This window comes from Arvicanthis niloticus, chromosome 16, assembly GCF_011762505.2.
Source record: "Arvicanthis niloticus isolate mArvNil1 chromosome 16, mArvNil1.pat.X, whole genome shotgun sequence".
In the NCBI taxonomy this organism is placed as follows: domain Eukaryota; kingdom Metazoa; phylum Chordata; class Mammalia; order Rodentia; family Muridae; genus Arvicanthis; species Arvicanthis niloticus.
The window spans coordinates 58,293,448-58,308,967 of NC_047673.1; the positions used below are offsets into that span (position 1 = coordinate 58,293,448).

At 40.2% G+C, this 15,520-nt stretch overlaps 1 protein-coding gene across 3 annotated transcripts in view; it reads left to right on the forward strand.

Annotated features, from left to right (window-relative positions):
- LOC143434711 (uncharacterized) overlaps positions 1–13,771 on the forward strand; it is a 33,529-nt gene extending 19,758 nt beyond the window's left edge. For all 3 annotated transcript variants that reach the window (XM_076914261.1, XM_076914262.1, XM_076914260.1), the window contains 5 exons: positions 7,078–7,114; positions 8,743–8,804; positions 10,758–10,812; positions 11,262–13,030; positions 13,605–13,771. In XM_076914261.1, the coding sequence (XP_076770376.1) occupies positions 7,078–7,114; positions 8,743–8,804; positions 10,758–10,812; positions 11,262–13,030; positions 13,605–13,660 (1,979 nt within the window). In that variant the 3' untranslated portion in view covers positions 13,661–13,771. The remainder of the gene's footprint in view (positions 1–7,077; positions 7,115–8,742; positions 8,805–10,757; positions 10,813–11,261; positions 13,031–13,604) is intronic.
- Positions 13,772–15,520: the final 1,749 nt, after the last annotated feature.

Genomic DNA, 15,520 nt, shown 5'->3' on the forward strand with positions numbered 1-15,520 from the left:
AAATCGTATATGTATACATGACCCCCGAAGCCAGAGGACAGCATTCTCCTAGAGTTGGAGTTGGAGTTTTGCAGACAGTACCGAGAACTGAACTGTAGTCCTCTGGAAGAGCACCAATGTGCCTAACTATAGAGCTATGTTTCATGTTTATGCATTCCAGCTCACTGGCTGTCTCCCAGTCACTTCCCTCTCACAATGCTTCCCCCATATCTCACTCCTCTTTTGTTCTGAGAGGATAGGGCTGGCCTGTGTATCTCCCCAAACATTCACTTCTCATGTCTTTCAGGCTAGGTGCTTCCTTTCCCATTGAGCCTAGACAAGTCAGCCCAGCTAGTACATCATATCCTATAGACTGGCTATAGCTACTGGGATAGCCCTCGCTCCAGTTCTTCAGGACCCACATGAAGACCAAGCTGCATATTTGCTACATGGGTGCCAGAAGTCCTAGGTCCAGCTCATGTATGTTCTTTGGTTGGTGGTTCATATCCTGAGAGCATTGAGGGTTCTCGTTAATTTACTCTGTTGGTTTTCCTTTGGAGTTGCTATCCCATTTTGGGTCTTCAATCCTTCCTCCTATTCTTCCAAATAAATCTCCAAGTTCAATCCACTCTTTGGCTGTGGGTATCAGTATCTGTCCAAGTGAGCAAATGGGTGGAGCCTCTCAGAGGACAACTCTGCAAACATAACAGAATATCAATAATGTCAGGGACTGATGCTTGCTCGTGACATGGGTCTTGATTTCTGCTGCTGCTGGTTGCTCATTCCTTCAGTCTCTGCTTCATCTCCTGGCCCTGAATTTTTTTTGTAGACAAAATAAATTTTGGGTCCATATCCCCAATGTGGTGAGTCACAGCTAAGGTCATCCCAATTGTTTCTTGGGTGCCTCCTTTATCCTAGATCTCTGTCTCATCAGAGATACCCCCACCTCTTCACTATCTTCAGTTGCAGATTTCCATTCATTTTCATGGCCATCTAGCCATCTCTCTTCTTCCTCCCCATACCTGATCCTGAACTCCTCCAATTCCCCTCCCTGTGTCCTCTCCTCTCCAGTTTACTCCCTCCATCTGCCTCTTATGACTATTTTATTCCCTCTTTTAAGTGAGGTTCAGGCATCCTCACTTGTGCCCTCCTTCTTGTTTAGCTTCTCTGTGTCTCTGGAGTGTACCTGTAATTTTTGAACAATAAGCACTTACAAGTGAGTACATACCACACAAGTCCTGTTGGAGCTCAGAATGATATTTTCAAGTCCCATCTATTTACCTGCCGAATTCAGGATGTCTTTGTTTAATAGCTGAATAGTATTCCATTGTGCAGGTGTACAGCATTTTCTTTATATGGTCTTCAGTTGAGGGACATCTAGGTTGTTTCCAGTGTCTGGCTATTATGAATAAAGCTGCTGTGAACATTGTTGAAGAAATGGCCCTTGCTATAGTGGGACATGTTTTGTGTCTATGCCCAGGAGAGTAATAGCTGTGTCTTGAGGTAGAACTATTCTCAGATTGCTGAGAAACCACAGAAGGGATGTCCAACATGGCTGTACAAGTTTTCATTCCCACCAGTGATGGAGGAGTGTTCCCTTTGCTCCACATCTTCGCCAGCCTGTGCTTTCACTTGACTTTTTGATCTTTGCTTTTTTGAGGGCTGTAAATGGAATCTCAGAGTTTTGATTAAGCAGCACTTGGTTTTGTTGATTCTTTGCATTGTTTTCTTTGTTTCTATCTTTGACTATTTCATGCATTCTACTCCTCTGGAATGTGATTGCTTCTGTTTTATCTTCAGAGTGAAGATGTGCTGTTAAGTTGCCAGTATGAAATCTCTCCAATTTCTTTTGAAGGGACATGGTGCTATGAACTTTCCGATGTGCACTACTTCTATTGTGTCCCATAAGCTTGAATACTTTGTGCCTTCATTTTCATTGAATTCTAGAGTCTTTGCTTTCTCCTTTCACCAGTGGTCATTGAGCATAGAGGTTTTCAGTATCCATGAGATCGTAGGATGTCTGTTGTTTCTCTTGTTGATATAATCCAGCTTTAATCCATAGTGACCTTATAAGATGCAAGGGGTTATTTTAGTCTTCTTGTATCTGTTGATGCAGATCTGTATCTGTATATTGTCAATTTAGGCAAGGTGTCATGAAGTGCTGAGAATATACATGTATTGGTGTTTGTGTGAAATGATCTGTAGACATCTGTTAAGTCCATTTCATTCATGACATCTACCTGTCTATCTGTTTAGTTTCTCTTTTGGTGACCTGTCCATTGGTGATTATGGGGTGTTTATGACCCCTACTGTTAATGTGTGGAGTTTGATGTGTGATTTAATCTTGGGTAATGTTTCCTTCTGAAGGAGGATGCCCTTGCATTTCAGGCGTTGCTATTCAGAATTGAGACATCATCTAGGTGGATTTTTTTTCTCTGATTAGTATGCAGTATCCTTCCACATTTCTTTTGATTACTTTTGGTTGACAGTCTATTTTATTAGATATTAGAATGGTTACTCCAGCTTGGTTCTCCAGTCCATTTGATTTTTAATCCTTTTTGCCAGCCCTTTATTCTGTGGTAGTGTTTATCTTTGTTGCCGACATGTGTGTTTATATGCAACAGAATGATGGATCCTGTTTATACATCCACTCTGTTAGACTGTGTGTTTTTATTTGCTAAGTGAATCCATCAATGTCGAGAGGTATCAGTGACTAATGATTGTTTGTTCTTGTTATTTTGTTGTTGTTGTTGTTGTGTGTGTTTCCCTTCTGTAGGTTTTGCTGTGGGATGATTAACTTCTTGTGTTTTCTTGAGCATAGTTACTCTCCTTGTGTTGGAGTTTTCTTTGTAGTGTCCTCCCTAGTGACGGATTAGTAGAAAGGTATTGTTTCCATTTGGTGTTGTCATAAAATATCTTTTATTCTCCATCTATATTGAATGGAAATGTTGCTGGGTACAGTAGCCTGGGCTGCCAGTTGTAGTCTCTTAAGGTCTGGAAGACATCTCTTCAGCCCTTTTGTCTCTTAAGTCTCTGTTGAGAAGGTTGGAGTAATTTGGATTGGGCCTTCTTTATATGTTTGATGTTGCTTGCCTTTTGATCTTCATGGCTTTTTGAGATTCTTCTTTCTTCTGTACATTCAGTGTTTTGATTATTTTGTGACTAGAGGATTTTATATTCTGGGGTAATAATCTCTTGGTTGTACTATACACTTGTTGTGGTTTACATATCAGGGTAATTGTGGCCTTATAGAATGACTTTGGTAATGTTACTTCTGTTTCTAATTTGTGGAATGGTTTGAAAAGTATTGGTATTATCTCTTTCTCTGAAATTCTGGTAGAATTCAGCCATAAGGTCCCGGGCAGTTTATTTTATTTTATTTTATATTTTATTTACATTTCAGATACCATCCTCTTTCCCCATTTCCCCTCCCTAAAAAACCCCTATCCCATGCCCCCTTTCCCTTTTTACTTTTATACAATTTTTTAAAATGTTAGTCAAAAGCTTTATAAGTTTGGTAATGCTCAATCAGAAGTGTAACCTAATACCCAACCTAGATATATCAACTATCTTTGACTGGTGGAGACACGTGAACAACTGCCTCCATGCGCCCCCTCTTTCTCTCTCTTTCTCTCTCTCATCACCTTGCTTCTCCTCTCCTTCATCTTCTCCTCTCCTTACTGCATCTCTTCCTCTCGGTACTCCTTCCCCCTTAGCTCCTCCTACATATCACCCTTCCTGTTACAATAACACTTTTCTCTCAAAATACAATTAGAGCATAATTATTCCTATTTGTACCAGTGAGGTACAAGATAGTCCTAATACCCAGCCCATCATTTTGTTGATTAACCAGAACCTCTGTCATCTATCCTAACTAAAACATTTAGTTCTGAACCTGGCTTTTTTCTTGGCTTAGAATAAATGGCAGCTGAAGAAATTGAGCATCCTTGGAGTTACTGCAGTTGTGCAGAGACAGCCACAAGGCAAGAATTGCCTCTTTCCATCTACAGACAAATTACTGTCTAGAAAAGGACACACTTGCAGAATAGTCGACTGATTATATCTGCCTAGACAGAGTAATCAGCCCTTAATAACTCTGCATCACTAAGGTCTGTCAGATGCTTCTTGGCCAGAAGACTGAAGATTTGATGCTCCAACATTCTGTAGTATAGGGGCTGTCCAGGTGTCAGCGGTCTCTCTAAGTTGACTACATTTTAGAAGCTATGATTTGTGCTTCCCATAATTTCAGTCAACTCAGTCACTCTGGATTTCTGTCAGGGTTGAAGACCTATAGTCTCATAGCCAATCCTGGCTATTTACTTTGAGAGAAAAGACCCGGGCAGTTTTTGATTGGGAGATTTTATGAGTGTTTCAAATTCCTTAGAGATTATACTTCTTTAAAATTGTTTATCTGATCTTGATTTAACATTGGTAAGTAGTGTCTATCAAGAAAATTGTTCATTTTGTTTAGATTTTCCAAATCTGTGCACTGCATTCTTTGAAGTAAGACCTGATGGTTCTTTCCAGTTCCTCCGTGTCTGTTTTTATGTCCCCCCTTTTCATTTCTATCTTTGTGAATGTGGATACTGTCTCTGTGCCTTTTAGTTCGATTGGTGAGAGTTTGTCTATCTTGTTGATTTTTCTCAAGGAACCAGCTCTTGGTTTAGTTATTTGTATTGTTCTATTTGTTTCCAGTTTGTTGATTTCAGCTCTGAGTTTGGTTATTTCCTGCCATCTACTCTTGTGCGTGTTTGCTTCTTTTTTTCTAGAGCATTTAGATGTACTTTTAAATTGTTAGTACGAGATCTTTCCAATTTCTTTGTAAAGACACTAAGTGCCATGAAATTTTCCTCTTGGCATGCATTCACTGTATCCCATAGGTTTAGGTATTCTGTGCCTGCACTTTCATTGAATTCTACAAAGTCTTTCATGTCTTTCTTCATTTTGACACTGATCCAGTGGTCACTGAGTAGACAGTTGTTCACTCCCATGAGATTTTATGTATGCTTTTGATGTTTCTGTTCTTGCTGCTTTCCAGCTTTCATCCATGGTGGTCCGATAAGACAGAAGGGGTTCTTTTAATTTTCCTGTAGCTGTTGAGGCTTGTCTTGTGGCTGAGTATAGGTCAATTTTGAAGAAGATCCTGTGAGGTGCTTAGAAGAAAGTGTATTCTTTCGAATTTGGGTGAAATGGTATGTAGGTATCTGTTAGGCCCATTTGATTCATAACATTTGTTTAGTTTCTGACTCAATGACCTGTCTAGTGGTGAGAGTGGGATGCTGCAGTATGTTACTACTAATGTGTAGGGTTTAAAGTAGGATTTAAGCTTTAGTAATGTTTCTTTTACAAAGGTGAAGGCCCTTTGATTTGGGGTACTTAGAATTGATATGTTCTCTTGGTGTATTTTTCTGTGATGAGTTTGAAATATCCTTCCGTGTCTCTTTCATTGATTTTGGTTGGAAGTCTATTTTATTTAGATATTACAATTGCTACTCAGCTTTCATCCCAAGTCCCTTTTCTTGGAAAAACATTTTCCAGTCCTTTACTCTGAGGCAATGTCTATCTTTGTTTGCTGAGGTATGTTTCTTGTATGCAACCGGAGGATGGGTCCTGTTTCCACATCCAGCCTGTCAGCCTGTGTCTTTTTAATTGCAGAAGATGAGTTCACTGATGTTGAGAGATATCAACAACCAGTGATTGATAATTCCTGTCATTTTCATGTTTGTGGAGGGAGGATTATTGTGTTGGGAACACCAGTCAATTTGGTCTTTTGCAAGCTTCTCCTTCCTTGATTGGCACTCTTTCTTTAGGTTGGGTAAATTTTCTTCTATGAGTCTGTTGAAAATAGTTTCTTGTCCTTGGAGCTGGTGCTCTCTTCACTTTTGTTCATCCCTATTAGTCTTGGTAGGACTTTTCACACTGTTGCAGATGACCTGATGACTTTGAGTCAGTAATTTTTTAGGTTTAACATTTTCTTTGGTTGATGTATTAGTTTTGTGTATTATATCATCTAGGCCTGAGATCATGTCTTTCGTTATTTTTTATTCTGTTGGCTGTGCTTCTGTTCCTGTTCTCTTTCTTAGGTTTTCCATCTCCATGTTTCCCTCAAACACAAATTTGTGTTTTCTTTACTGCTTCTTTTACCATTTGCAGGTTTTGAATTGTTTAATTCATCTTCTTCACCTGTTTGATTGTATTTTCCTATATGTTGAAAGGGATTTATTAATTTTCCCTTTAAATTCCTCAGTCATCTTACTAAGATTGGATTTAAAGACGTTTATTGTGCTTTGACTGTATTAGGATATCCAGAGGTTACTGGGCTCTAGATGTGTCATATTGATTTAGCTCTTGTTGGTTGTGTTCTTATGCTGGGTTTTAGCCAACTGGTTATCCCTGCACAGGAGTGGTGAGGTGGGCTACCTTTGTTTGGACATTGGAAGTCGGAGGACAGTGTATGTCTCTGGGAAACTGGGCAGAGCATTCGAGGTGAAGAGGTCTAACTTGGATGTTTCTGGTGCAGAAGACCTGCTGAAGTTGGATTTAATTATGGACAGAGAACGGAACTCAGGTGATGCCTTGCAGTAGAGCTCTGGGTTTTACTCTTTTTAGGGATGGAGTTGAAACATGGTCTCACTAAACACAGCTCTGTTGGTCCAGGAATCCACAGAGATCCATGTACATTTGCCCCCTTAGTGTTGAGATTCACATTGTGTGCCACCAGACTCAAGCTATAATTCTTTCCAGAACCATTAGGCTAGAGTTAGAAAGAACCACAAGAAGTTATTTTTGAACCAGTTGATTATCCTGGTGAGGACTGTGCTCTCGATCAGTCTGAGAGAGTTCATTTAGGATCATCACAATTGTGTATGGGTATTTATTTTTAGGCATTAATGTTTGATAAATTACTGCCACCTTTGATTTGAAATATACAGGGAATAGAATGGTTCTACGTGAAGTAATTTGCTACAAATGAATATTTACTCTAGAATAGTCTCTAGCTTGGCCTCATAGAAATTGATGCTAACAATGAGTCTGATCATTATTATATGTAATGTCTTTCTATACTTGTAATAAAAGATATTTTGTTTTTATTCTCAGGAGAGTTTGTTGTTAAACATCAGAGGTCTTCGTCCTGGTAAGGTTTAACAATACATTAATACTAGGTGAATTCAAAGATAAGAAGCAAATTCTAGTTGGGAGTACTTTGAGACCTGTGTCTTACATGTCCCACAGTATTATGAATGTATGTTTAGCACGCTCAGGGTAGTTCATATGAACATGAACATTTCCAAGAACCAACTCACCAGTTTGGATAAAGAACCTTCTGGGATTAACTATGCACATTGATGTCCATCTGAGGTTCTTTGGCTTTTCACAGCCTTACTGAATTCAATTTGTGAACTACGGCCCACTCTTGTAGTTATCATTTCAGATATTTTTCTTGTCTGAGAGCTTGCATAATTTGGGATGATTCTCAGTTATCAGTCCTTTCTACAGGATGCCAACACATTTCTTTCCTCGTTTGACACCAGCTGTACATGTAAAGGAATTTTTGGTGCAGCATCTTTCATAGACTTTGGAAGGCACCCATGTTTTCCAGAATGCTCCATCCATCAATGATCTGTTCCCATGATCTGTTTTCAAGAGTAATGAATCCTTTGACTGCTAATACATTATCTGAATATACAGAGCTAAACGACACTGTGACTATTATTTATCTCTCTATCAAAGGGGCTTTTATCTTCCACATGAGATGGATATGAACATAGAGGTGAAGGTTTATCCATTCCTTTCCAGGATGCTAGGTTAGACAGTGGTGTGGTAGAAAATTAAAAGTTGTATTTCAAGCTAATTCTGTGCTCCTTAGGATTAATGACTTCCACAAGAGAGGACAACTATATTGTCCTCTTTATTTGGGCCATGTATCAACAAAATATTTTCTAAACATTATTAAATTGCTTTTTGATTCCATGTTTGAAAATACCACAAATCCTCAAAACTAATGTCCAAAGTGAAGATTCAAAAATTTACAACTGTTCAAAGACTCCTTGCAAAATACACATGTTAACTTCTATTTGGAATTTTAAACAGTTCCACAGAAAACTGCAAATGTCCACTACGTTTTAATTTTCTTTGCTCTTGTTATTACCTTATTGAGTTCGTAGAAATGCTTGTTTGGCATAGAAACGGGCAGATTGTTGTTTCAGGATTCATTCATGCATGAATTGCGACCAAGTGGCTTGAACATTACAAAAGCTATGGTGGGTTTTTAGAGTTCTAGCAGCAACAGAAATCTATTTGATCATCCACAAACAACCTCTAGGGTGGTAACACCATCATCAGTGAAATATGCACAAAGTATCCTGAGAGACAGTGATGTGCTGCTCCAGGGGCACAGACTGACATTGAGTCTGTAGATAAAACCATCAGTCAGTACAGCCTCCAAAACAAAGGAGGAAGTGGTACTAGTGTCTTTACATGTGTGTGTGTGTGTGTGTGTGTGTGTGTGTGTGTGTGTGTGTATCTTTGTATGGTTTTGTTGGTCTAAGTTTTCTGGGCTAAATTCTTCTCTTTCTTTCACATGAGGAAAAGTGGTAAGGAAAGTGTCCCTAAACACAATCTATAGGTTGAAGAACAAATTAATAGATTTTTTTTTATAATTTACAATGTAATATAAATTAGGAAATTAAACAACAAAGAATTCAAAGCATTTGATTGGTGTTTTCTCTGAATATTAAATAACACTCTTCAAATACACCATAGTGAAGGAAGTCCACCAGAACAGCTAAAATCTATCCTGAAAACACCTTCCCATGATGATACAGGTAAGATTAAGAGTGAGTACTCTATTGATTCTATACATTCTATTATAAAAAGAGGTTTGCTCCTGCTAGAGTAGTCACTAAGGAAATCAAATATGTGTGTAGTTGTATCCTTTCTTAATTTGCTTCCAAACATTTTTAGGATTCACATTTAATTAAGGAATTGTTTCTAAGAAATTTCCAATTCCCATTATATCACCTGAAAGAGCTTTGTTTATTTAAAATGAACTACTGATGCATGTAGTGTCTTTTTATAAATGAAAAGATTTTTAACCTATTCCACAATATGTATCCTCTCGAATCACGTAACAGCAATTTGACTTTGTTATAAAATGGATCTTTACTTAGGTTTTCATAATAGATATATCATATTACTGACTTCATATCACTACATGGGTCAGTGTCCATACATTGTGATCCTGTTGAAAAACAACAAAAATACAGTGTTCAATTACTTTCTTTATGTTTTGAGGACTAAATATCAGAGCAATCTGGATTTTTTCCTTCATAAAATTCCTCAATTTCAACTTAATTTGATAATTCATGTATCATCTCATGGTTACTTTTAGTTGTCTTCCATTTAATGTGAATATCTTGAAATAATAAATAACTGGCTCACTCAGAAACTTTTAAAAATAATGAATGGGGTGTGAGTTTTGTAGGGAGTGCTGGGGAATGAAAACTGCCATTCTAAGCATTCTGTGCAAGCAGCCTCCATATGGGCTACTCTGACAGCACCTTTTCCCCGTAGTTCTATTAATTACAGAAGATATAGTGATGCTTGGTTTATATGAGACAAGACATAATTTGTAGAAACAACTGCCACAGTAGAAAGAAAGTTGAGAGAAATCACATCGTTTTGTAGAACACCGCTTGGATGCATCCTATATTCAGTCTGAATATGATGCTTACAGTGGGAGAGACACCACAGAATTTATGCTTTCAGCGGCTGTCACCACAGCATCTCACACCTACTTTACTTTTGGAAAGCAGCAGCCAGAGAATAGTGTAGAGGAATCTAAAGGACCCTCTTCTCATAAGCATGAGGTGAAATAGTATTATTTATAATGGGGGTGAGTTTCTTTTAAATAATTTCAGCACTGCAGTTTTCTTTGTGGTGATGAGGATTGACAGGGGCCTCACACATGCCTAGCATAAGGTCTACCATAGAGCCACTTTCTCAAGCCCATTTCCTCCATGCTTCTCTCCCTGGAGTCATTTTCAGTTTGCATAACTACCAAGAGGGTCTTTCCAGTAGCTATTGCCATAGGAGGCAATGGAAGTTGATGCTGAACTTCTTTGTACTGCACATGAGCTAGGGACCAATGCTAGAACTGAGGGCCTTTAGCCGCTTCCTCAGAAGATCTCAAGTAGAATAACGCACTGGTCTCTCTAGAGCTTTGTCACACTGGCAGCTGGAAATTCTTTGTAAAGGTCTTTGGGTCTCCTATTTTTGGCTATGTTGCAATGACAGTCACCATAGACTGAGCTTCCCTGTGCTAGGAATGAATCTTCTTCTTCAGTGAAGTAAGTTCAAGTCAACACTTGGAGAAGCCCCTTTCACTTCTGTATGAGATGAGAATGCTCACTTAGAGTTCTGCCAGCATCCCTAGGGCAGAGACTACAAGCAGCCATGGCAACAAGATGCTATCCTGTTAATAATTCACTATGGTATAACAGTTCAGGCTAAGATGACCCTTCTTGTGTCTGATAGTGCTCAGAATCATAGGCATCTTGCACGACAATTAATATAAGTAGTAACTTTTGATAAAATTTTCTCTTCCTAGTTTAACAATACAAGGAAGTGGAAAGGAAGAGTTCCCCATATATGTATTGCTTACCAATCGATATTCACTTTAAAGGCTTTTCATAAATGGTGTCACAGCATATAGGGGCACAAAATAGTAGCCTCATCCCACTATAATCATGTTTCCTACAACTGTTGTTTAATGACAGATTCGCCTCCCTCATTAAAAGCTAGTGAGAAAATTACAAGAAGAACAGCAGTGAGGTAAGAATGTGTGCATTTCCAGTACATTAATCTGTAGAAAATATAACCTTTGACACTGTCTTTGCCTGTGTGTAAGACAATGCCAGCTTCTTTATTTCTTCTACAATCACGAGCTGAATAATTATTTATAGAGCAAACCATGTTAAATTAGTGAGTACCTCTCTCATACAGCATGAAATGCTGAAAAGAATCCAAGCCAGGAAGATGATCCAATGGATAAAATGCTTGCCATGCATGTGTGAGAATGGGAGTTTGGATGTCCAAAGTCCACATGAGGTCTGATGGTCTCATGTGCTACTGTATCCTGGGGCACTCATAGTGAGACAGGAGGTGGTGACAGAGACTCCCCTGAAGTTTACTGGATAGTTGGCCTGGGGTTTGCTTTCATGAACAAGAGATCCATCCAGAAAACTAAGACTGAAAGAAGGTTGCATTTTTTTTTTCTAAAGGCATCCTGACAAACCGTCCAGCTCTGCTGCTGACAGAGGGTCTCCAGCTGAGATTGATCAAACTGCTCCTACCACTGCTGCTGACACTGGGGCTCCAGCTGTGATGGTTCCAACTGCTCCTACCACTGCTGCTAACAGTGGAGCTCCAGCTGACATGGATCCTACAGTTCCCACCTCTGCTCCTGTCAGTGGGGCTCCAGCTGACATGGATCCTACTGCTCACACCATGGCTGCTGACATTGGGGCTCCTGCTGCCATTCATCCAACTGCTTCACAATGTCCTACTGAGCATGCAGAATTGAATGAAAAACGTGACTCAGAAACAGCTAGTGACAATGGGCCAGACTTCATAATTGATTTATCTATTTACAGGAAGCATGCAAGGGACACACCCCATGCTGACCCAGAGCCCATTCCTACATCCTCTTCCTGCTATTCCATAGATTCCACTGAATCAACTGACGGAAATCTTTTATCATTGCTTAAAGCAGAAGACAAATCTGAAAGTCTTTCTTCAGATGATGAATTCACCCTCGTTCCTGATATAGACGAATATGGGGCTCCAGCTGAGATGGATCCGACTGCTCCTACCACTGCTGCTGACAGTGGGGCTCCAGCTGACATGGATCCTACAGTTCCCACCTCTGCTCCTGTCAGTGGGGCTCCAGCTGACATGGATCCTACTGTTCACACCACTGCTACTGACATTGGGGCTCCTGCTGCCATTCATCCAACTGCTTCACAAAGTCCTACTGAGCATGCAGAATTGAATGAAAAACGTGACTCAGAAACAGCTAGTGACACTGGGCCAGACTTCATAATCGATTTATCTATTTACAGGGAGCACACAAGGGACACACCCCATGCTGACCCAGAGCCCATTCCTACATCCTCTTCCTACTATTCCATAGATTCAACTGAATCAACTGACAGAAATCTTTTATCATTGCTTAAAGCAGAAGACAAATCTGAAAGTCTTTCTTCAGATGATGAATTCACCCTCGTTCCTGATATAGACGAATATGCGGCTCCAGCTGAGATGGATCCAAGTGCTCCTACCACTGCTGCTGACAGTGGGGCTCCAGCTGACATGGATCCTACAGTTGCCACCTCTGCTCCTGTCAGTGGGGCTCCAGCTGACATGGATCCTACAGTCCCCACCTCTGCTCCTGTCAGTGGGGCTCCAGCTGACATGGATCCTACTGTTCACACCATGGCTGCTGACATTGGGGCTCCTGCTGCCATTCATCCAACTGCTTCAAAATGTCCTACTGAGCATGCAGAATTGAATGAAAAACGTGACTCAGAAACAGCTAGTGACACTGGGCCAGACTTCATAATTGATTTATCTATTTACAGGGAGCATGCAAGGGACACACCCCATGCTGACCCAGAGCCCATTCCTACATCCTCTTCCTACTATTCCATAGATTCCACTGAATCAACTGACGGAAATCTTTTATCATTGCTTAAAGCAGAAGACGAATCTGAAAGTCTTTCTTCAGATGATGAATTCTCCCTCGTTCCTGATATAGACGAATATGTGGCCCCTAGTCAGGATGCTGAGATTTTTTTTGATGCTTCCGAGTCTGTTGATCACACCGAGCATCGGAGACCAAACATGCTACGGCTGCAGTCAAGGCCTTTTATTTGGTTCCAAACCCTTATGTTTTCCATGATGACATGGATGAGGACTCAAGGTCGCCAAGTGTGGCATGAATCGAATGGAACTAACCGAGGTCCTCCCACTAATAGAAATGATGAACCAGGTAAGTTAGACCACAGTAGTTGCTTAAAATCGATGAACTTTACTTTAGATAGAAAACTAGATCTCTTTGCTACTAATAATCATGACTTTCTGCTTCTATAGCGCTATTCAAGCATTACCTAAAACCAGAACAAAAATGTTTCCTTTTCTCAACTTCTTGCAAATACTTCACATAGTATGACAAAACCAGTTTAAACCAATTCAACTGACCATCTAAATTTGGTTGGTACGTGGTTGTCTCCCATTATGGAATGAGAAAAATTTTTTCACTCCCAGTGTTTTTCACCTTGTGTTTTCTGAATGAGCAAGCATAGAAATCTTTCTGATAAACATTAGTGTCTATCTATCTCTGTTCTTCTGAACTCTGACTTGGGAAGATAGCTTCGGCCTAGAAGCAAACATTCCAAAAGCAGCCACATCTGAGAATAAAATTAACAAAACCAGCCTCCACCTTCTCACTGTTTCTCATTACATTGATCCTGATGATAATGGCACTGATGCTGCTGATGCTGACCCTGACAATACCGCCAATGATGTGCTGATGATACTATTGATAATTCTTGCTTTTCTCCTAGTTGCTGCTGCAGCTGACCAGTACACCCTTGACTATGGGGCCAGGATGGACTGCTAAGAGAAGACACACTCTCTAACACAGAAACTTATTATATATGTATATATAAATTTTAAAGTAAAATGTTTTAGCTGATAGTAGACTACAGTAAAAATTTATTGCTATATTGGAGTCTCACTTGTGCCATGTGATGTTTTCTGAAAAAAAAAATGGTCATTTACTTTTATTTTTTCCTTGTTTACATATTGCTTACTGCCCCCTCCCAGTCAGCCTCTCCTACAATCCTTTCCCCTTGTTACCCTCCCCTTGTCCTCTGGGTGGGTGATGGCCACCTGGTTATCTCCCCACCCTGGAACAGGAAGTCTCTGTGTGGCTAGTTGCTTCCACTCCCACTGAGTCCACACAATGCAGTGCAGCTAGAAGAACATATCCCACATACAGGCAACAACTTTTGAGATAGCCCCTGCTCCAGTTGTTTGGGGCCCATAGGAAGACCAAGCTGCACATCTGTTACCTATGTGCATGGAGGCTTAGCACCAGCCTGTGTGTGTTCTTTGGTTGGTGGTTCATTCTCTGAGAGCCCCAAGGTTCCATGTTAGTTGATTCTGTTTTTCTTCCTGTGAAGTTCCTGACACCTTAGGGACTGTCATCCTTCTTCTTATTCTTCCATAAGAGTTTCCAAGCTCCATCCAATGTTAAGCTGTGGTGTCTACATCTGTCTAAGTCAGCTGCTGGCTGGATCCTCTCCTAGGACAGCATGTGCTAGACTCCTGTCTGCAAGCATAAGAGAGTATCATTACTAGTGTCATGAACAGTTGCTTGTCCATGGGATGGGTCTCCACTTGAGCTGGTTGTTGGTTGGCTGTTCCTGCAATCTCCACTCCATCCCTTGTTCCTGAATTGCTTGTAGACAGGAAAACTTTTGGGTTGAAAGTTTTGTGAGTGGGTTGGTGTCACTATTGCTTCATTGGGGTTCCTGCCTAGCCAGAAAAGGCAGCCTCCCCAGGCTCCATATCCCCAGTGCTGTGAGTCACAGCTAAGCACACTCACATTGATTCTTGTGTGCCTCCCCTCTCCCAGCTCTCTGTCTCTTCCTGAAGTTGCCCCCTCCCTTACTACCCCATCAGTTGCAGATTTCCATTCATCCTCATGGTTCCTTCGTCTCCCCACACTGAATCCTAAAACCCCCTTCTCCCTTTTTATCTCCTTTCCCACCCAGTTCCCTCCATCGATCTGCCTTCCATAACCATTCCATAGAATCAAACATCCTTTCTTGTGCCCATCTTCCTGTCCAGCCTTCTTGGGTCTTTGGGAGGTAGCATGGACATCCTGTATTTTATGGGACACATTCTGAGAGGGGAGAGGTCATGCATTGGCTCTTTTTCACTGAGCCACTGGATTATATTCCTGCTTTAGGCTACTGGGTATATGAGATGCGCATAACTTAAGACAGCAGCTCCTAGGCCTTCTATAAGGAAAGCAAAACAAACAACTTCAGTTAGTTTATAAATACTTTTCCATTGTCTCTTTTAAAGCACTGTTTTGAATACTTTAACATGATTTCGTTTAAAAAAATTACAATCATTTTCTTTTTTGTTTATGCTTAAATTTTGTAGATTTATATATAGAAGTCTTTGGCTACTGTGTATTTTCTATGCACCATGTGCTAGAAATTGAGTGCTCAATCCTTTGGAACTGGAGTTATAGACAATTGTGAGCTGCCATGTGGGAGCTAGCAATCAAAACTGAATGCTCTACCAATAAAACTAGAGCTCTTACCTACCGAGCCAGCTTTCCATAATATTTATGTTATTTATACTATGTTATACGTAATATGGACAATTTTATCATAAGATCTCTTGTCAATTTTAAGGCAAAAAAGATCTCTAAGAAATATTAGATCAATATGACCCATGTTTG